This window comes from Scyliorhinus canicula, chromosome 1 (assembly GCF_902713615.1).
Source record: "Scyliorhinus canicula chromosome 1, sScyCan1.1, whole genome shotgun sequence".
NCBI lineage: Eukaryota > Metazoa > Chordata > Chondrichthyes > Carcharhiniformes > Scyliorhinidae > Scyliorhinus > Scyliorhinus canicula.
The window spans coordinates 277,581,899-277,603,541 of record NC_052146.1 but is presented as its reverse complement, the minus strand read 5'-3'; the positions used below and the strand labels follow the sequence as shown (position 1 = coordinate 277,603,541).

At 47.8% G+C, this 21,643-nt stretch overlaps 1 protein-coding gene across 1 annotated transcript in view; it reads left to right on the top strand.

Annotated features, from left to right (window-relative positions):
• The window catches only part of LOC119964708 (lutropin-choriogonadotropic hormone receptor-like), a 213,856-nt gene that overhangs the window by 66,456 nt on the left and 125,757 nt on the right, over positions 1-21,643 (top strand). Inside the window, exon 3 of the mRNA XM_038794622.1 lies at positions 17,359-17,433. Within this exon, the coding sequence (XP_038650550.1) occupies positions 17,359-17,433 (75 nt within the window). The remainder of the gene's footprint in view (positions 1-17,358; positions 17,434-21,643) is intronic.

The window sequence follows — 21,643 nt, the reverse complement described above, 5'->3', positions numbered from 1 at the left end:
TATGTGCTGCCCTTGTCCTTCTAGATGGTAGTGGTTGTGTGTTTGGAAGGTGCTGTATAAGGACCTTGGTAAGTTCCCTCAGTGCATCTTGTATCTGATACACACTGCTGCTACTATGTGTTGGTGATGGAGGGAGTGAATGTTTTTTGTGGTTTGGGTGCCAATCAAGCGGGCTGCTTTGTCTGGGATGGTGTTGAGCTTCACTCATCCAGGCAAGTAGGAAGTATTCCATCACACTCTTGACTTGTGCCTTGTAGGTGGTGGTCAGGCTTTGGGGAGTCAGGAGGTGAGTGACTCGCCACAGGGTTCCTGGCCTCTGACCTGCTCTAGTAGCCACAGTATTTATATGGCTAGTCCAGTTCAGTTTCTGGTCAATGGTAACACCCAGAACGTTGATAGTGAGGGATTCACTGATGTCAATACCGTTGAATGCCAAGGAGCAATGATTTGATTCTCTCTTATTCGAGATGGTCATTGCCTGGCACTTGTGTGGCATGAATATTATTTGCCACTTGTCAATTCAAGTCTGGATACTGTCCAGATCTTGCTGCATTTGCCCATAGACTGCATCAGTGTCTGAGGAGTCACAAATGGAGCTGAATGTTATGCATTCATCAGCAAATATCTCCATATCTGGCCTTATGTTGGAAGGAAGGTCATTGATGAGCAGCTGAAGATGGTTGGGCCTAGGACACTACCCTGAGAAACTCGTGCAGTGACTGAGATGACTGACCTCCAACAACCACAACCATCTTCCTTTGTGCTAGGTATGACTCCCAACTAGTGGAGACTTTTCCCTTTGATTCCCCTTGACTCAAATTTTCCCCGGGCTCCTTGATGCCATACTTGATCAAATGCTTCCTTAAAGGGGCAGCACGGTAGCATGGTGGTTAGCATAAATGCTTCACAGCTCCAGGGTCCCAGGTTCGATTCCCGGCTGGGTCACTGTCTGTGCGGAGTCTGCACGTCCTCCCCGTGTGTGCGTGGGTTTCCTCCGGGTGCTCCGGTTTCCTCCCACAGTCCAAAGATGTGCGGGTTAGGTGGATTGGCCATGCTAAATTGCCCGTAGTGTCCTTAAAAGTAAGGTTAAGGGGGGGGTTGTTGGGTTACGGGTATAGGGTGGATACGTGGGTTTGAGTAGGGTGATCATTGCTCGGCACAACATTGAGGGCCGAAGGGCCTGTTCTGTGCTGTACTGTTCTATGTTCTATGTTCTAATGTAAAGGGCAGTCACTCTCATCTCACCTCTGGAGTTAAGTTCTTTTCTCCATGTTTGAACCAAGGCTGTAATGAGGTCAGCAGCTGAGTGACCCTGGTAGAACTCAAACTGAGCCTCAGTGAGAGTAGACTGATCGGGCAGTAATTGGTCGGGTTGGATTTGTTCTGCTTTTTGTGTGCATGACATACCTGGACAATTTTTCACATTGCCAGGTAGATGCCAGTGTTGTAGCTATACTGGAACAATTGTATGCAGATGGTGGGCAGTAACTGGTGATTCACAAGTAAATATTCCATAATAGCTCCATATGACAACAAATAACAAAGAAAAGAACAGTGCAGGAACAGGCCCTTCGGCCCTCCAAGCCTCCGCCGATCATGCTTCCCGTCTAACCTTCTACACTTGAAATTAAAAAAAAAATGAAAATCGTTTATTGTCATAAGTAAGCTTCAAATGAAGTTACTGTGAAAAGCTCCTAGTCGCCACATTCCGGCGCCTGTTCTGGGTCCATATCCCTCTGTTCCCATCCTAATCATGTATTTGTCCCTTAAACATCACTGTGTACCTGCTTCCATCAACTTCTCCGGCAGCGAATTCCAGGCACCCAGTACCCTCTGTGTAAAAAAACTTCCCTCGCACATCGCCTCTCAATTTTGCCCCTTCCACCTTATACTTATGTCCCCTAGTAATTCCACCCTAGGAAAAAGCTTCTGACTATCCACTCTGTCCATGCCCCTGGTAATTTTGCATCCTTCTATCTGGTCGCCTCTCAACCTGCAGAGGTTGAACAAACTGGGTTTACCCAACATCTCCTCACAGCTAATGCCTTGCATACCATATCGGCAGGCCGGCCCCTCTGCCCCACATACTCCTTTCTTCTGCGCCTGCTCCTGTAGCCCTGCGCCATTTGGCATCGGGGTCGGCGCTGGGAAGATGGCCACTGCGCATGCGCTAGTTGGCGCCGGCCCAACTGCGCGTGCGCGGACCCCGTGGTGCCGGGTTCAGGCCGGTATCGGCAGCTGGAGTTGCTTCGGCACTTAGCCACCCGATGGGAGAATCCCGCCCAAAGTCTTTAGTTATAAATTATTTTGATAGAATGGCGTAGAATGAAGAAAGTGTTAAACTGTTGGAATTTTATGCAATGGACCTGAATATTTTTGTCCACCTAAATTATACACATTCAGAGTGAATGGTAGATAAATTGGCTAATATGAACTTCATACATAAGGAATAGGTTTGGTTGTCTGGAATTCTCTGCTTCGATTTGAACTATGCTCTAATTAAATGTGTGCAAAACTAGAGTTGGCTTCATATAGCAAGAGATAGTTGGAAAATTGTGTTCAAAAAGATGCAGTGGTTAGCTGACCACTCAGTTTGAACACCGTGTACTGATACAAAAGAGAACGGAACACTTTTCCAAATTAGATAAACACATGTGATACTGGTTGTTTACCAGAATGTAAAATGACAATGACTGCGAATTTCCTGAAAACTCGCAGCAAATAAATGACGAAAGGACAGTGTAACACCAAGGGGGAGGGAGGACTTTCCGGGCCCCCCCCCCCCTCAAAGGAGATGGCCCGCTGTTGGCCTGCAGCGGGATCTGCTGATCCCACCATTGTCAGTGGAATTTCCCATTGAATCCAACCCCAGGCTGCTGGGAAACCCACAGCGGGGGTTTCACCTTCCACGGGACTGAAAATCACACTGGTGGGAACGGTCAGTACCCCTCCCAAATTTCAGCTCAGCGGATGAAGGAAATTGTGGTGTAACCTGTCCTATGCACAAGTTTCTTTGATCTTTAGAGCTGATTCAGTAGACCCGCGGCCATTTATTGGGTGCAATGCTCCCATTCCGACCACTCCGGGTTTAGGTAGGTAGGAGTGGAGAATCCAATAGGATCAAAAAAGTTGGAAACTCGCCGACATGAAAACAGTTTTCAATTCTCCCAATGGCGATTCGGTCCCATCCCCCTGCCTGGTGGCATGAATGCTGTTTGCATTCATATGCATCTCATGAATGCTCATTAAAACAGCTGATTGCCAAAATCTTACCGACCCTCCAAAGGAGCATCCCATCCAGGCCCACACCCCCGCCCTATCCCCGTAACCCCACCTACCCTTTTTGAAAACTAAGGGGCAATTTAACATGACCAATCCACCTTTGGACTGTGGGAGGAAACTGGAGCATCCAGAGGAAACCCACGCAGACACGGAGAGAATGTACAAACTCCACACAGACAGTCACCCGAGGCTGGAATCAAACCCGGGTCCCTGGTGCTGTGAGGCAGCACTGTGCCACCGTGCCTCCCATGATCGGGGCAAGGGTGGTTGATTCGAGGTATAAAAGGCTGCTAGCCTTTTGCCTCTAGGTGCTGGACATTCTGCATGACCTGATGAGGACAAGTGGGCTGAAGAGAGGGTGATACGGGTGTGCTGGACTGACATCCAGCTGGCTGACGGACCCGCCAGCTGATGGCAGCTGAACGAATCATCTGCCAGATGATTCGGAGGGGGGCTCGCCTTTGCATAATTAATGAGCTTCCGAGCGCAGGATCTGACATGGCGTGCCCCCATTCTGGCCAATGGAAAGGGGGCCTCCAGAGTCCTATGCCATAAAATTCTGATTTTATGATGACCCTCCTTTGGATCGGAAAATGATTAACGTTGGATTTTAAAAAAAAATTGTTGAAGAAGAAAAAAAACAGCAACAAAAATACCCATGGTTGAGTTTTGCCACTTTCAACCATCCTCTTACACCCATCTCAATTATCACCTCCTAAGCATGAGGAACTGATGGAATGTTTCATGACCAGGATGGAGATTACTTGTTCAGTTACCTCTGCTGCTAAATCCACAATGCCAAATTTCCCCCAGGTATATCCCTACTTTCTCTTTTTCCCCCTCTCTCCCATTTCCCCTCAAACTCTATCCAATATCTGAAAAGTGGAAATTATAAGGGAATGTGGAAATGGCTTAGCCAAGAGATCAATCTTCTGCTCCCTGAGTCCATTCCCAATAAACTGCCGACCACCCAACTTCCCTCCCTCCTCCCCATGCTAGCTGATGATGCAACTAGCTCCCTCTCCTCTACAATTGCCACCTATCCTTTCAAAATCATTGTCATGAGCCCTCTCCTCAATTAGTCCACTGTCCTTGCTAAATGCCAGTGACTGTGGTGCATTATTGCTCCTCAATTCCTTTGCCTCCTTCTTCCTAGGACCTCTATCTTCTGTGTCTTGGCACAATTTGACAACCTGACAGCCTCCCAGTGCTCAGAAATCTTGGAAACTCTTCCCCATTTAAAAAATGCTGGGCGTCTTGGCCTCAACCCGGTGCTGTGAGCCAGATCCTGGGCTACCTTCGCAGTGCCTTCCTGTCCCAGAGATGCCTCAAAGCTGATTAGTCTACGTCCTGTTACTTTTGCATGGCATAACAAAATTTTTATAAAACTGGACAACACAGTGGTTAGCACAGTTGCTTCGCAGCTCCAGGGTTCCGGGTTCAATTCCGACCTCGGGTGACTGTCTGTGTGGAGTCTGCACGTTCTCCCTGTGGGTTTCCTCCGGGTGCTCCGGTTTCCTCCCACAGTCCAAAGATGTGCAGGTTAGGTGGATTGGCCATGATAAATTGCCCCTTAGTGTCCAAAAGGCTCGGCAGGGTTGGGGGAAAGCATAGAGGCATGGGCTTAAGTAGGGTGCTCTTTCCAAGGGCCGGTACGGACTCGATGGACCGTAGGCCTCCTTCTACACTGTAGGGATTATACTCTATTCTATTCTACTCTACCTGTTCACTATGAGCAATGCTACAGAAGCTCTGCTGGGAGAATGAAATGTTGCCACATGCTCCATTTATCTTAATTGATATCCTTCTTTAAGGAACGGGATTTGAAAGTGTTGTTATGTTTTGAAAACAGTTCCGAGGTTAAAGATGAGTTAAAACTTGGGGTTTAAAATCCAGTTGATTGTTGGCAAGAAGAGGAGACTGGAGGACTTCTGGTTCACCACAGTTTTGGGGTCACGTCAACAGCATTGTAAGTGTAGCACTGTAGTATGAAACCACTGCTGATAATCAGTGACAATATCAGTCAAAGATAACCTACACAAAGAAACCAGACAAAAATTTCAATTTATAAACTTCATTTCGTTCACCCATAATTTGAATGAGAAAATAATTGAGTGTTTCTCAAAAAAGAGACAGTCTGTTGAAGCTTTTCATTGAGCAGTCATCAGGACAGATGCAAGAATTCCAAATTTCCAAAAGAGCAACTATATACTGCATGAGGAAAAAGAGTCATAGATGTCATAGAATTTACAGTGCCGAAGGAGGCCATTCGGCCCATCAAGTCTGCACAGGCTCTTTGAAAGAGCACCCTACCCAAGCCCACACCTCCACCCTATCCCCATAACCCAGTAACCCCACCCAACACTAAGGGCAATTTTGGACACTAAGGCCAATTTTCGCATGGCCAATCCACCTAACCTTCACATCTTTGGACTGTGGGAGGAAACCGGAGCACCCGGAGGAAACCCACGCACACACGGGGTGGATGTGCAGACTCTGCACAGACAGTGACCCAAGTCAGGAATCGAACCTGGGACCCTGGAGCTCTAAAGCAATTGTGCTAACCACTATGCTACCATGCTGCCCATAAAAAAAATGTATTTTATTACAATGATGTAGCAAAACTGGTTACAGCAAATAAACACCCCCAGAAATATACTTCTCAGCAATCAACTATAGTAGTGCCTCACTCCATTCTCCCCAATTGATCTCCCCTCCCAACTCCCCTTCCCATTTCTCCTTGATCTTCACCACCCGCTCGCCTCCCTGCTCCCCCAGCCACTTGTATATATCCCCAATTCTTCCCTCCCCTTCCACAGTCACTCAGCAGCAGTCGCTCCAGCAGGGTGTATCCCGGCAACCTAGGGAACCCCCTCCAGACCTTTCATGCAAAATCCTTAACCCGCAGATACCTGAACTCACTCACCCTTGGCAGCTCTACCCTCTCCCTTAGCTCTGGCTGGAAAACCACAGTGAATCCTGCCAGCTCCGTTGGCACGATCCAGACCGGAATTGTTACACACTTGAAAAACTTTTTTAAAAACTGGGATGATACAACGCCCATGCCGCACTGTGTCCGAATTGGCCGCTCCGGGGGTCACCGTAGCAGTTTAATCAAGGGGTCGGGTCGCTGCATATAAAAGGCTCCAGAGCATTTGCTCTCAGTCTGTCCAAGAGGATAGCAGAGAGAAAGCCAGCTCTAGGGCTCACAGAGGGTGCCCTGCCCTGAGGGTGATGTTGGATGCTGTGGAGGAGAGGAGGGCATCTATTTACCCGCAGGCGGACAGGAGACCCTGGGAGTATTGAGTCTCTCTGACTCACCCCTTCCTGAGACCGAGGCACCTTCGTTAACCACTTTTAGGCTGCCCAATCTCCACTGATTGGTGGCAGCAATGGCAAATCTAATGTTTAGGATTCATTCGGACTTACAGCGCTGTCTCCATCCCACCAATTCGATAATGTCATCTCAGTGAATGTGTTTCCCTCACACTGACAGGATTCAGGGAATCCTCTAACCGAACCCCCAGACCCCCTGAGGCAGCATCAGGAGAAATGAGGAGGTCGGGCAACATTTCTCTGAAATGACCCAACCACAGGGAGTCTGCGAGCTGCCATCAGCCAGACAGGAGTCAGATATTTGCAGTATCGTCCAGAAGGGTCACCCAAGTGTCCTCCTAATCCTGAAACTAAGTCGCGATGAGGGTGCCTCTAGAGGGTGCCTCTGATGTGCATGTGACCACTGAAGGCTCTTTCATTAGGATCTTGGACTTTCTGGTTGCACCTGGACATTCACATTCGAATGGTGAGGTGGGCGTTGGGGAGGGGGAAATCCAATTGGACCACTAATACAGGAGCAGGGGGAGAGGCACACTCCTTGGCCCTTGTTTCCCAGTCACTGGGTCTTCCCGCCTTCTTAATAAAAGTTGAGGCGCAGGGCAGCACGGTGGCGCAGTGGGTTGGCACTGCTGCCTCACGACGCCGAGGTCCCAGGTTCGATCCCGCCTCTGGGTCACTGTCCATGTGGAGTTTGCACATTCGCCCCGTGTTTCTGTGGGTTTCGCCCCCACAACCCAACGATGTGCAGAGTAGGTAGATTGGCCACACTAAATTGCCCCTAAATTGGAAAAAAATGAATTGGTATTCTAAATATATTTAAAAAAAAATAAAAGCTGAGGCTCAGCCCTTGTGCAGCGCTGTGGGGAGCTGGTGGTGCCAAGGGTTAACTCCTGAGGGACAACCAATGTCGCAAGCATAAATCTCAGCTTACTACCTGTGCTCAGTGCTCGGCTGTGCTATTAGGCAGCCTGGTAATTCCAGCGGGCAGCCCATCAGGGAGTTCAATTGTCATTCCATAATAAAAATCACTGGATAGTGAATCCTCAAATACAGCACCCCCCCCCCCCCCCCCCCCCCCCCCCCCGCGCCAAAGGAGGGGCTCCAACAAGCATTGTCATGTGCGCACCCCCGCCCAGCTGGCCAGGCTGCGTGGGCACAGAACAAGACCCCCACACCCATACAGCCCCCCCAGTGACCGACAGAACCCTGGGAATGGACTTGCAGACCCCTGTGAGGTCAATCACAGACCATCGACAGTTACCGTCCTGGTTCCTTTGGCAGAGCTGTCTGGTGCCCTCTCTTCCCTTGGGCTTCCTGGTGGAGAGTGATGCAATGTATGCTCACTTCCAGTCTCCCTCTCAGAGGTCATGGCACCAGGTTTCCGTTTTTCAAGAGCAGTAGATTCACGGCAGCGTGATGTCGCGCCGGCTGGGTGGGAAGATACGAGGAGGGTGGACAATGCATCGGAATGCCCGCTAATGAGTTGGTAATGCATGCCAATCAGGCTTCTGCCCTTCCTGGGAGTGAACCTGATCGCGTCATCGGAGGGGGGCTGGGAAGGTCACAAACCAAAGCCTTGCCTTCGAAAATCATGTTTTAGGCATCTCTTGAGATTTAGCGGCCATTACGGGAATTGCGCCTGCGGCTAACTTGGCCGCAAAATCGCAGACTGCGTTCTGAGCTTTGAACAAACAGGCTGGTTGATTACACTGAGCACTCTGCCTATTGCAAACAGCTGAAGTGATGTTCTGTTTGATACAAACTGCCAGTCATTGTGATAGACGGCCTATGTACCTGGCATCACGCCAGCACCGAAATGCATTACCACATTACTCATTTGTGTGGTAGGCAGAACATCTTTTCAGCTTGACGGCAGCCTCCCCTGATGGAAAATACGCCTCGTGTTGCCACTGCATAGCGGTAATGTGAAATGGCTAGCTTCACCTGTTGCTCAAATGTTTGAGATACCTCATCCTTTCTGGGTAATCCAAGGTACACTGGGCACCTTTCAGGTCTGAAAGTGACAGCATTAAGCCCATCATTTTTAAAAAAAATTATTTTTATTTGGTTTTTAATGTTTTATCAATTTTATTTATAAAACAAAATAATGCAAAACATCAGGAACAACAGAAACTGCCGCTCCACGCCACCAGCCAACACCCCAATAACTCAAAGAAGCGCCCCACCCATCACTACCCGCCCCCCCCCCCGTCAAACCACGCCCCTCCCCTTTGCAGTTGACGGTAACCAACTCTTTAAAGCCTAGAATAAACAGATCCCATTTCTTGTAGAACCCCTCCATCGTCCCCCTCAAAACAAACTTAGCCTTCTCCAATACAGGAACTCCTTCAAATTCCCAGGCCACACCGAGGCACATAGCGGAGAAGCTAACTCCACCCCAACACGACCCGCCTGCGAGCAATCAGCAAGGCGAAGGCTAAAATATCTGGCCCTGCTCCCATCTGCAACTCCGGCAAGTCCGACACCCCAAATTTGGCCCGCAGGGAACTGGGTTCCCAATCCATGCTCAAGGACCACATCCACTAAATGTGGAGCATGATTTGAAATGACATAAGAACATAAGAACTAGGAGCAGGAGTAGGCCATCTGGCCTCTCGAGCCTGCTCCGTCATTCAATGACATCATGGCTGATCTTTTGTGGACTCAGCTCCACTTTCCGGCCCGAACACCAGAACCCTTAATCCCTTTATTCTTCAAAAAACTATCTATCCTTACCTTAAAAACATTTAATGAAGGAGCCTCAACTGCTTCACTGGGCAAGGAATTCCATTGATTCACAACCCTTTGGGTGAAGAAGTTTCTCCTAAACTCAGTCCTAAATCTACTTCCCTTTATTTTGAGGCTATGCCCCCTAGTTCTGCTTTCACCCACCAGTGGAAACAACCTGCCCACATCTATCCTATCTATTCCCTTCATAATTTTATCTGTTTCTATAAGATCCCCCCTCATCCTTCTAAATTCCAACGAGTACAGTCCCAGTCTACTCAACCTCTCCTCGTAATCCAACCCCTTCAGCTCTGGGATTAACCTAGTGAATCTCCTCTGCACACCCTCCAGTGCCAGTACGTCCTTTCTCAAGTAAGGAGACCAATACTGAACACAATACTCCGGGTGTGGCCTCACTAACACCTTATACAATTGCAGCATAACCTCCCTAGTCTTAAACTCCATCCCTCTAGCAATGAAGGACAAAATTCCATTTGCCTTCTTAATCACCTGTTGCACCTGTAAACCAATTTTCTGTGGCTCATGCACTAGCACACCCAGGTCTCTCTGCACAACAGCATGCTTTAATATTTTATCATTTAAATAATAATCCCGTTTGCTGTTATTTCTACCAAAATGGATAACCTCACATTTGTCAACATTGTATTCCATCTGCCAGACCCTAGCTCATTCACTTAACCTATCCAAATTTGCACTGAGTGCTGAGCTTGTGGCATTTGAGTGCTACAGTGAGAGTTTGGTGACTGAGGGAGTATAAGGGTTATTTAAAGTCTAGTATTTCTTTTATTTAGTTAATTAACTTAAAAGTTGCTGTTTGGTCTATAAGAAGGTGAATTTTGAATCAGCTTTAAACAAGGTTCTACTTGGACTTACTTGCAGCTGGAGCTTGTTAATTAGTTAATTGCATTAGGCCAGTTTTTAGAAGCTAGAGTCACAGTATAAATAGGGGCTAGATACAGTGCAGACTTTGTTTGCACTGAGTGCTGAGCTTGTGGCATTTGAGTGCTACAGTGAGAGTTTGGTGACTGAGGGAGTGCTGAGCTTGTGGCATTTGAGTGCTACAGTGAGAGTTTGGTGACTGAGGGAGTGCTGAGCTTGTGGCATTTGAGTGCTACAGTGAGAGTTTGGTGACTGAGGGAGTTAGGTGAGGAGGGAGTAAGGTACTCCTTTCATTTAATTTCCTATATTTATCAAAGAGCGTGAAGGGAACCAGGAGTTTAGAGTACAGCTGACTGGGAGCAGAGTCGGAGGGCGGAGGTCCAGTTGGTCCACAGGGCAGCTAATTCTGTAAAGTAAGAGGGGATGGAGGCTAGGGCAGTTGCATGCTCCTCCTGTAGGATGTGGGTGGTGAGGGATACCACTGGTGTCCCCGCTGACTATACCTGCGGGAAGTGCACCCAACTCCAGCTCCTCAGCGACCGTGTTAAGGTACTGGAGCTGGAGCTGGATGAACTTCGGATCATCCGGGAGGCAGAGGGGGTCATAGAGAAGAGTCACAGGGAGGTAGCCACACCAAAGGTACTGGACAAGAGTAGCTGGGTTACAGTCAGGGGAAAGAAAACTAACAGGCAGACAGTGCAGGGATCCCTCGTGGCCATTCCCCTTCAAAACAAGTATACCGTTTTGGATGCTGTTGGGGGGGATGACCTACCGGGGGAAGGCCCCAGCGGCCAGGTCTCTGGCACTGAGTCTGGCTCTGGGGCTCAGAAGGGAAGGGGGGAGCATAGAAAAGCAATAGTAATAGGAGATTCAATGGTTAGGGGAATAGATAGGAGATTCTGTGGTCGCGAGCGAGACTCCCGAAAGGTATGTTGCCTCCCGGGTGCCAGGGCCAGGGATGTCTCTGATCGTGTCTTCAGGATCCTGAAGGGGGAGGGTGAGCAGCCAGAAGTCGTGGTGCACATTGGTACCAACGATGTAGGTAGGAAAAAGGGTGTGGAGGTAATAAACAAGTTTAGGGAGTTAGGCTGGAAGTTAAAGGCCAGGACAGACAGAGTTGTCATCTCTGGTTTGTTGCCGGTGCCACGTGATAGCGAGGCTAGGAATAGGGAGAGAGTGCAGTTGAACACGTGGCTGCAGGAATGGTGTAGGAGGGAGGGCTTCAGGTATTGGATAATTGGAGCGCATTCTGGGGAAGGTGGGACCTGTACAAGCAGGACGGGTTGCATCTGAACCAGAGGGGCACCAATATCCTGGGGGGGAGATTTTCTAGTACTCTTCGGGAGGGTTTAAACTAATTTGGCAGGGGAATGGGAACCGGATCTGTAGTCCAGCAACTAAGGTAGACGATAGTCAGGACGCCAAAGCACGTAGTGATGCAGTGGGGAAGGTAACAATGACAAAGGAGAGTACTTGCAGGCAAGGAGATGGGTTGAAGTGTGTATACTTTAATGCAAGAAGCATCAGGAATAAGGTGGGTGAACTTAATGCATGGATCGGTACTTGGGACTACGATGTGGTGGCCATCACGGAAACTTGGATAGAAGAGGGGCAGAAATGGTTGTTGGAGGTCCCTGGTTATAGATGTTTCAACAAGATTAGGGAGGATGGTAAAAGAGGTGGGGGGGTGGCATTGTTAATTAGAGATAGTATAACAGCTGCAGAAAGGCAGTTCGAGGGGGATCTGCCTACTGAGGTAATATGGGTTGAAGTTAGAAATAGGAAAGGAGCAGTCACCTTGTTGGGAGTGTTCTATAGGCCCCCCAATAGCAGCAGAGATGTGGAGGAACAGATTGGGAAACAGATTCTGGAAAGGTGCAGAAGTCACAGGGTAGTAGTCATGGGCGACTTCAACTTCCCAAACATTGAGTGGAAACTCTTTAGATCAAATAGTTTGGATGGGGTAGTGTTTGTGCAGTGTGTCCAGGAAGCTTTTCTAACACAGTATGTAGATTGTCCGACCAGAGGGGAGGCCATATTGGATTTAGTACTTGGTAATGAACCAGGGCAGGTGATAGATTTGTTAGTGGGGGAGCATTTTGGAGGTAGTGACCACAATTCTCTGACTTTCACTTTAGTAATGGAGAGGGATAGGTGCGAGCAACAGGGCAAGGTTTATAATTGGGGGAAGGGTAAATACAATGCTGTCAGACAAGAATTGAAGTGCAGAAGTTGGGAACATAGGCTGTCAGGGAAGGACACAAGTGAAATGTGGAACTTGTTCAAGGATCAGGTACTGCGTGTCTTTGATATGTATGTCCCTGTCAGGCAGGGAAGAGATGGTCGAGTGAGGGAACCATGGTTGACAAGAGAGGTTGAATGTCTTGTTAAGAGGAAGAAGGAGACTTATGTAAGGCTGAAGAAACAAGGTTCAGACAGTGCGCTGGAGGGATACAAGATAGCCAGGAGGGAACTGAAGAAAGGGATTAGGAGAGCTAAGAGAGGGCATGAAAAATCTTTGGCGGGTAGGATCAAGGAAAACCCCAAGGCCTTTTACACATACGTGAGAAATATGAGAATGACTAGAGTGAGAGTAGGTCCGATTAAGGACAGTAGCGGGAGATTGTGTATTGAGTCTGAAGAGATAGGAGAGGTCTTGAACAAGTATTTTTCTTCAGTATTTACAAATGAGAGGGGCCATATTGTTGGAGAGGACAGCGTGAAGCAGACTGATAAGCTTGAGGAGATACTTGTCAGGAAGGAAGATGTGTTGCGCGTTTTGAAAAACTTGAGGATAGACAAGTCCCCCGGGCCTGACGGGATATATCCAAGGATTCTTTGGGAAGCAAGAAATGAAATTGCAGAGCCGTTGGCAATGATCTTTTCGTCCTCGCTGTCAACAGGGGTGGTACCAGAGGATTGGAGAGTGGCAAATGTCGTGCCCCTGTTCAAAAAAGGGAATAGGGATAACCCTGGGAATTACAGGCCAGTTAGTCTTACTTCGGTGGTAGGCAAAGTAATGGAAAGGGTACTGAGGGATAGGATTTCTGAGCATCTGGAAAGGCATTGCTTGATTAGGGATAGTCAGCACGGATTTGTGAGGGGTAGGTCTTGTCTTACAAGTCTTATTGAATTCTTTGAGGAGGTGACCAAGCATGTGGATGAAGGTAAAGCAGTGGATGTAGTGTACATGGATTTTAGTAAGGCATTTGATAAGGTTCCCCATGGTAGGCTTATGCAGAAAGTAAGGAGGCATGGGATAGTGGGAAATTTGGCCAGTTGGATAACAAACTGGCTAACCGATAGAAGACAGAGAGTTGTGGTGGATGGCAAATATTCAGCCTGGAGCCCAGTTATCAGTGGCGTACCGCAGGGATCAGTTCTGGGTCCTCTGCTGTTTGTGATTTTCATTAACGACTTGGATGAGGGAGTTGAAGGGTGGGTCAGTAAATTTGCAGATGATACGAAGATTGGTGGAGTTGTGGATAGTGAGGAGGGCTGTTGTCGGCTTCAAAGAGACATAGATAGAATGCAGAGCTGGGCTGAGAAGTGGCAGATGGAGTTTAACCCTGACAAGTGTGAGGTTGTCCATTTTGGAAGGACAAATCTGAATGCGGAATACAGGGTTAATGGTAGGGTTCTTGGCAATGTGGAGGAGCAGAGAGATCTTGGGGTCTATGTTCATTGTTCTTTGAAAGTTGCCACTCAAGTGGATAGAGCTGTGAAGAAGGCCTATGGTGTGCTAGCGTTCATTAGCAGAGGGATTGAATTTAAGAGCTGTGAGGTGATGATGCAGCTGTACAAAACCTTGGTCAGGCCACATTTGGAGTACTGTGTGCAGTTCTGGTCACCTCATTTTAGGAAGGATGTGGAAGCTTTGGAAAAGGTGCAAAGGAGATTTACCAGGATGTTGCCTGGAATGGAGAGTAGGTCATACGAGGAAAGATTGAGGGTGTTAGGCCTTTTCTCATTAGAACGGAGAAGGATGAGGGGCGACTTGATAGAGGTTTATAAGATGATCAGGGGAATAGATAGAGTAGACAGTCAGAGACTTTTTCCCCGGGTGGAACACACCATTACAAGGGGACATAAATTTAAGATAAATGGTGGAAGATATAGAGGGGATGTCAGAGGTAGGTTCTTTACCCAGAGAGTAGTGGGGGCATGGAATGCACTGCCTGTGGTAGTAGTTGAGTCGGAAAATTTATGGACCTTCAAGCGGCTATTGGATAGGTACTTGGATTAGGGTAGAATAAGGGAGTGTAGGTTAACTTCTTAAGGGCAGCACGGTAGCATTGTGGATAGCACAATTGCTTCACAGCTCCAGGGTCCCAAGTTCGATTTCGACTTGGGTCACTGTCTGTGTGGAGTCTGCACATCCTCCCCGTGACTGCGTGGGTTTCCTCCGGGTACTCCGGTTTCCTCCCACAGTCCAAAGATGTGCAGGTTGGGTGGATTGGCCATGACAAATTGTCCAAAATTCTATGATTAACCTAGGACAAAAGTTCGGCGCAACATCGTGGGCCGAAGGGCCTGTTCTGTGCTGTATTTCTCTATTTCTCTAAATCCCACTGCAGACTCCAGTATCCTCTGCACTTTTCGTTTTACCACTCATCTTAGTGTCATCTGCAAACTTGGACACATTGCCCTTGGTCCCCAACTCCAAATCATCTATGTAAATTGTGAACAGTTGTGGGCCCAACACAGATCCCTGAGGGACACCACTAGCTACTGATTGCCAACTAGAGAAATACCCATTAATCCCCACTCTTTACTTTATATTAATTAACCAATTCTCTATCCATGCTACTACTTTACCCTTAATGCCATGCATCTTTATCTTATGCAGCAACCTTTTGTGTGGCACCTTGTCAAAGGCTTTCTGGAAATCCAGATATACCACATCCATTGGCTCCCCGTTATCTACTGCACTGGTAATGTCCTCAAAAAATTCCACTAAATTAGTTAGGCACGACCTGCCCTTTATGACCCATGCTGCGTCTGCCCAATGGGACAATTTCTATCCAGATGCCTCGCTATTTCTTCCTTGATGATAGATTCCAGCATCTTCCCTACTACCGAATTTAAGCTCACTGGCCTATAATTACCCGCTCTCTGCCTACCTCCTTTTTTAAACAATGGTGTCACATTTGCTAATTTCCAATCCACCAGGACCACTCCAGAGTCTAGTGAATTTTGGTAAATTATCACTAGTGCATTTGCAATTTCCCTAGCCATCTCTTTCAGCACTCTGGGATGCATTCCATCAGGGCCAGGAGACTTGTCTACCTTTAGCCTCATTAGCTTGCCCATCACTACCTCCTTAGTGATAACAATCCTTTCAAGGTCCTCACCTGTCATAGCCTCATTTCTATCAGTCACTGCCATGTTATTTGTGTCTTCCACTGTGAAGACCGACCCAAAAAACCTGTTCAGTTCCTCAGCCATTTCCTCATCTCCCATTATTAAAACTCCCTTCTCATCCTCTAAAGGACCAATATTTACCTTAGCCACTCTTTTTTGTTTTATATATTTGTAGAAACTTTTTTTTAGAAATAGAATTAGAATTAGAACAGTACAGCACAGAACAGGCCCTTCGGCCCTCGATGTTGTGCCGAGCAATGATCACCCCACTCAAGCCCACGTATCCACCCTATACCAGCAACCCAACAACCCCCATTAACCTTATTTTTTAGGACACTAAGGGCAATTTAGCCTGGCCAATCCACCTAACCCGCACATCTTTGGACTGTGGGAGGAAACCGGAGCACCCGGAAGAAACCCACACACACACGGGGAGGACGTGCAGACTCCGCACAGACAGTGACCCAGCCGGGAATCGAACCTGGGACCCTGGAGCTGTGAAGCATTGATGCTAACCACCATGCTACCGTGCTGCCCTGTTACTGTCTGTTTTTATATTCTGAGCAAGTTTACTCTCATAATCTATCTTACTCTTCTTTATAGCTTTTTTAGTAGCTTTCTGTTGCCCCCTAAAGATTTCCCAGTCCTCTAGTCTCCCACCAATCTTTGCCACTTTGTATGTTTTTTCCTTCAATTTGATACTCTCCCTTATTTCCTTCGATACCCACAGTCGATTTTCCCTCTTTCTACCATCCTTCCTTTTTGTTGGTATAAACCTTTGCTGAGCACTGTGAAAAATCGCTTGGAAGGTTCTCCACTGTTCCTCAACTGTTCCACAATAAAGTCTTTGCTCCCAGTCTACCTTAGCTAGTTCTTCTCTCATCCCATTGTAATCACCTTTGTTTAAGCACAAAACACTAGTATTTGATTTTACCTTCTCACCCTCCATCAATATTTTAAATTCCACCATATTGTGATCGCTCCTTCCGAGAGGATCTCTAACTATGAGATCATGAATCAATCCTGTCTCATTACACAGGACAAGATCTAGGACCGCTTGTTCCCTCGTAGGTTCCATTACATACTATTCTAGGAAACTATCGCGGATCCATTCTATAAACTCCTCCTCAAGGTTGCCTTGACTGACCTGGTTAAACCAATCGACATGTAGATTAAAATGCCCCATGATAACTGCTGTATAACAATCACTGAGCACTCCGCCCCCCTCACTCCCGACAGCAACAAAGAAGCCAATCCTTGAGTGGCAAAAAAAATACTCTCTACCCCTGAATGCAACACCCGCCACCGGTCCGCTCCACCCATCTCCCCCACAAACGCTGCCAACACCACCATCCCCCAAAGTGGCCACCGAGCACGGCCCAGACCGATCCATCTTTGGCTGTAACACTGCGTTCAAATTCCCACCTAAAATTAATTGATGCGTGTCCAGATTTGGTATGGCAGCCAATATCCTTTTCATAAACCCTACATCATCCCAATTCGGGCAGACACGCCAACCAACACCACCGAAACCCCCTCCAAACCACCTGCCCCCTGATCTGCCATGACCTTCTCCATCCGACCTAACTCTCTTACCCACGAGTTCAGCTACCCCCTGGCCCTGCTACTAAGCCCATCATTGAGTATGTGTGATACACAGCGAGCAATTATCTGATTGGGGTAGGCATTTTAAATTTTATATTTCTACAGCCCATGGAATGAATTTTTTTTCATGCCCTTGTATTTCAGTGATATTTCCCAAAGCGATTCCCTGGAGAGAATTCAATCTAAGGCCTTCGTTGATCTTCTGGACTTGGTGGAACTGTAAGTGATATTTGTTAACATAATCAGTTTCCAGTTGCCAAACCCAAACCAATTCAAACTTGATGCCAATGTGGCCAAAGGTTTCAAAACTTCATATATGGAATTTTCCCAGACCAATGAAGGTAGTCTTGGAGGCGGGACGTGTAGGAAACTCTCGTTTGAGACCGCCAGATCAGCAGTCTGCACATTCCTGGGCGGTCCTTCCAGAGATGTGTCATCAAAGGCAGCAGCTACATGCCTGGGAATGGCGGGTAGGCAAATTGAATAATTCCACGATTGTGGGCAGATTGGAGCGACACTGAGATCATCCCATTGGCGGATGGGCCCCCAACTGAGGTAAAGCCCAGGCGCTGGCCAGCAAACGGCTAGAGGGTTCACGTAACCGCTTTCAGTTCCCCCTCCCTCTTCCCCTCATACTAGGGGCATAGGGATCAGCAGGTCACATGGGATTCTCCACAGGCGTGGCCTGGCAGCTGTAACCACATTTTAATTTTAGAATGTTAAAACCTTTTCTGAAGGTGCCTCATGATGGAGGTGCCCTTGTGTTTGCTGTCCTACAGTGACAGTTTCCAGCTCTTCAGTGGGCTGCCTGTAGCCTCAGGAATCCCCACGCGTTCCTAATTGGAAGATGGACATAAAGGCAGCCAATTAGGAGACTGCCTTATGGAAGATTGTGGCGGCAGGTGCTCTGCGAGCACGTTTGGTGTGGAACTCATACCAACCTGAAATTGTTTTTTAAAGGGTGTCTATTTGGAATCATAGAATCCCTACAGTGCTTATGGAGGCCATTCAGCCCACTGAGTCTTCACCGACCCTCTGAAAGAGCACTCTAAACTCGGCCCACTCCCCTACTCAATCCCGGTAACCCCACCCAACCTGCACATCTTTTGCCTGTGGGAGGAAACCGGAGCATCCGGAGGAAACTCATGCAGGCACGGGGAGAACGTGCAAATTCCACACAGACAGTGACTCGAGGCTGAGGCTGCAGTGCTAACCACTGTGCCACTGTGCTCATGAAGTATAGAAAATACCCAGATTAGACATGAAGCAATACAAAGAGCAAAGAAGAAATACATATCTTAAGCATAATTTTTGCCAGTAAACTATTCTTCTGAAGGTAACCCACAAAGTTGCAGCTACTCGGCCTAGAAAAAGACACCTTATTTTCTCAACTTAAGCAGTTAGTTTAAACATGTTGGTCACAGTCTGCAGATAAGATTCTCTAGTGACTTTGCATCAATCATTTCCACGATGCAAATCTCTGTTTAAAGGTCAATCGTGGAAATAAAAGAGTAAACAAGCATTTCAATTTTTTAGGTTAGGGTATCAGGAAGAACGCAAAACAGATTTTCAGCTGCAGCCTATTATCAGCATGTGTTTTCATGATAGGTCACTGAAGTGGGCTGTCATGAAGAAATATGGCTTTTCTATGCAGCACTGGCACTTCTGGGGTTGGTAATATAAGAACACAAGAAATAGGAGCAGGAGTAGACTGCACGGCCATCTAGCCAGCTCCGACATGCAGTACACTCAGACCTGATTTTCAGCTCAACTACACTTTCCCGCTTACTCCCCATATTCCTGGATTTCCTGAGAGAACACAAATCGGTCTGTCTCAGCCTGAAACAAATTCAAGGATCCTGAGGGGTGGAGAATTCCGAAGATTCACCACCCTTTGAATGTAGGGACGGCCCAGTGGTTAGCACTGCAGCCTAACAGCGCCAGGGTCCCGGGTTCTTGATTTTCTGGATGGAGAAACAACCTCTTTGTGTCTACCCACTGTCAAGTCCTTTCAGGATCTTTGATAATTAGTGCTCATGATGTTGCCACAAACCAAAATATCCCTGAAATATAGCTACTTGTACTCTCGTTGTCGATGTCTGCCCTTGTTGACAGTAGGTTCCCAAGGTATGGAAAGTGATCCATGTTGTCCAACACCTCATCGTGGATTTTGATAATTGGGAGACAGTGCTGAGTGGAGGGGGAATGTTGCTAGAGGATCTTGTCTTACGGACGTTTAGTGTAAGGCCCATGCTTGGTACGCCTCGGTGAAGATGTTGACGATGGCTTGGAGCTTTGCCTCCAAATGTGCGCAGGCGCAAGCATCATCTTCCTCCTGTAGTTCAGTGACAGAGGATGGGACAACTTTGGGTCCGGCATACAGAGGGTGGAGGTTGAATAGATTCCTGTTTGTTCTGTAGTTTAGCTTCATTCCAGTGGGGAGCTTGCTGAGGGTGAAGTGGAGCGTTGAAACAAGGACGATCATAAAGAGCATTGGTGCGATATCGCTGCATTTCTTGGCCCCAGTCCGAAAGTAAATTGGGTCCATGATGGATCCATTGGTCAGGACTTGCATATCATCGTGCAGCTGGCAGAGGATGGTGACAAACTTTTGGGGGCATCTGAAACAGAGGAGGAAGCTCCTTAATCCCTCAACATTGACTATGCCGAAGGCTTTGTGAGGTTATAGAAGTTCATGTACAAGGGTTGGTGCTGTTCCCTGCTTTTCTCTTGTAGTTGCGGCGTAGTGAAGATCATGTCTGTTGTGTCCATTAATGGACAGAATCTGAATTGGGACTTTGGGAGGAGCTCTTCGCCACAGGAAGAAGCAATTACAGAGGATACTTTGCGATCACAGCAGGGAAATTCCTCTGTACCAATTGCAATTGGACTTGTCAACTTGCATGAAGATGCTCACGATTACGGCATCTCTGCGATCTCGTGGCATGTTCTCCTCCTTCCAGATAATGGTAATGATGTCATGTATTCACACCAATAGTGCTTCTCCGCCATGTTTTAGTGCTTCAGCAGGGATTCCATCTGTTCCTGATGCTCAGTGTTCTTTAGCTGTCAGATGGCCTTTCTACCTTATGCCGGGTTGGGGTTGTGCTGAGATGCTGGCGGGTAGCACTCTGCGAGATGGAGTTGAGGACACTCACATTAAAGATGTAGTTTGGGTTATGCGGGTCTTCAAAGTGCTCCTTCCAGTGGGTGCTGACTGCCTCTCTGTTCTTGATGAGCACCTAGAAATAGAGGTCATAGACTTCTACAGCATGGAAACAGGCCCTTCGGCCCAACTTGTCTATGCTGCTCAGTTTTTACCACTAAGCTATCCCAGTTGCCCCCATTTGGCTCATATCCCTGTATACCCATCTTACCCATATAAGGTCTTTAAAAGACAAAATTGTACCCACATCTAGCCGGTCATTCCAGTCACTCACCACCCTCTGAGTGAAATAAATTGCTCCTCTGGACCCTTTTGCATCTCTCCCCTCTCACCTTAAACCTATGCCCTCTTGCTTTAGGCCACCCTACATTTTGGAAAATGCTTGGCCAGCAGTAAGGTGGGGCCTTGGGTGCTTTGGCCATGGGTAGTCTTGACTGTGCTAAAGAAACCTCATGCATCATGATTGTCAACTAATTGCTGGAACTCCTTTCCTTTCTCCACCCACCATCTTTCTTTAGGTCATGGAATTCTTTGCTGAACTTCAGCCTTCTGTGGAGCAGCTTGGCTCTCGGGTTGCTTGCTGCTTCAGGTTCAGAAAAGCCATGCACTTGCGAATTATCAGTACTGGATCTCCTGGTCTTTCTCATTGAACCACTCTTTGTGTTTCCTGACCGAGTGACCAAATCTCTCTTTACAGCCCCTCTCTCCTCACTGAGACCTCTCTTTACAGCCCCTCTCTCCTCACTGAGATCTCTCTTTGCAGCCCCGCTCTCCTCAATGAGATCTCTCTCTACAGCTCCTCTCTCCTCACTGAGATCTCTCTTTACAGCTCCTCTCTCCTCACTGAGATCTCTTTTTGCAGCCCTGCTCTCTGAGATCTCTTTTTGCAGCCCCGCTCTCTGAGATCTCTCTTTACAGCCCCGCTCTCCTCACTGAGATCTCTCTTTACAGCTCCTCTCTCCTCACTGAAATCTCTCTTTACAGCCCCTCTCTCCTCACTGAGATCTCTTTGCAGCCTCGTTCTCCTCACTGAGATCTCTTTTTGCAGCCCCGCTCTCTGAGATCTCTCTTTACAGCCCCGCTCTCCTCACTGAGATCTCTCTTTGCAGCCCCACTCTCCTCACTGAGATCTCTTTGCAGCCCCGCTCTCCTCACTGAGATCTCTCTTTACAGCCCCACTCTCCTCACTGAGATCTCTCTTTACAGCCCCACTCTCCTCACTGAGATCTCTCTTTACAGCCCCGCTCTCCTCACTGAGATCTC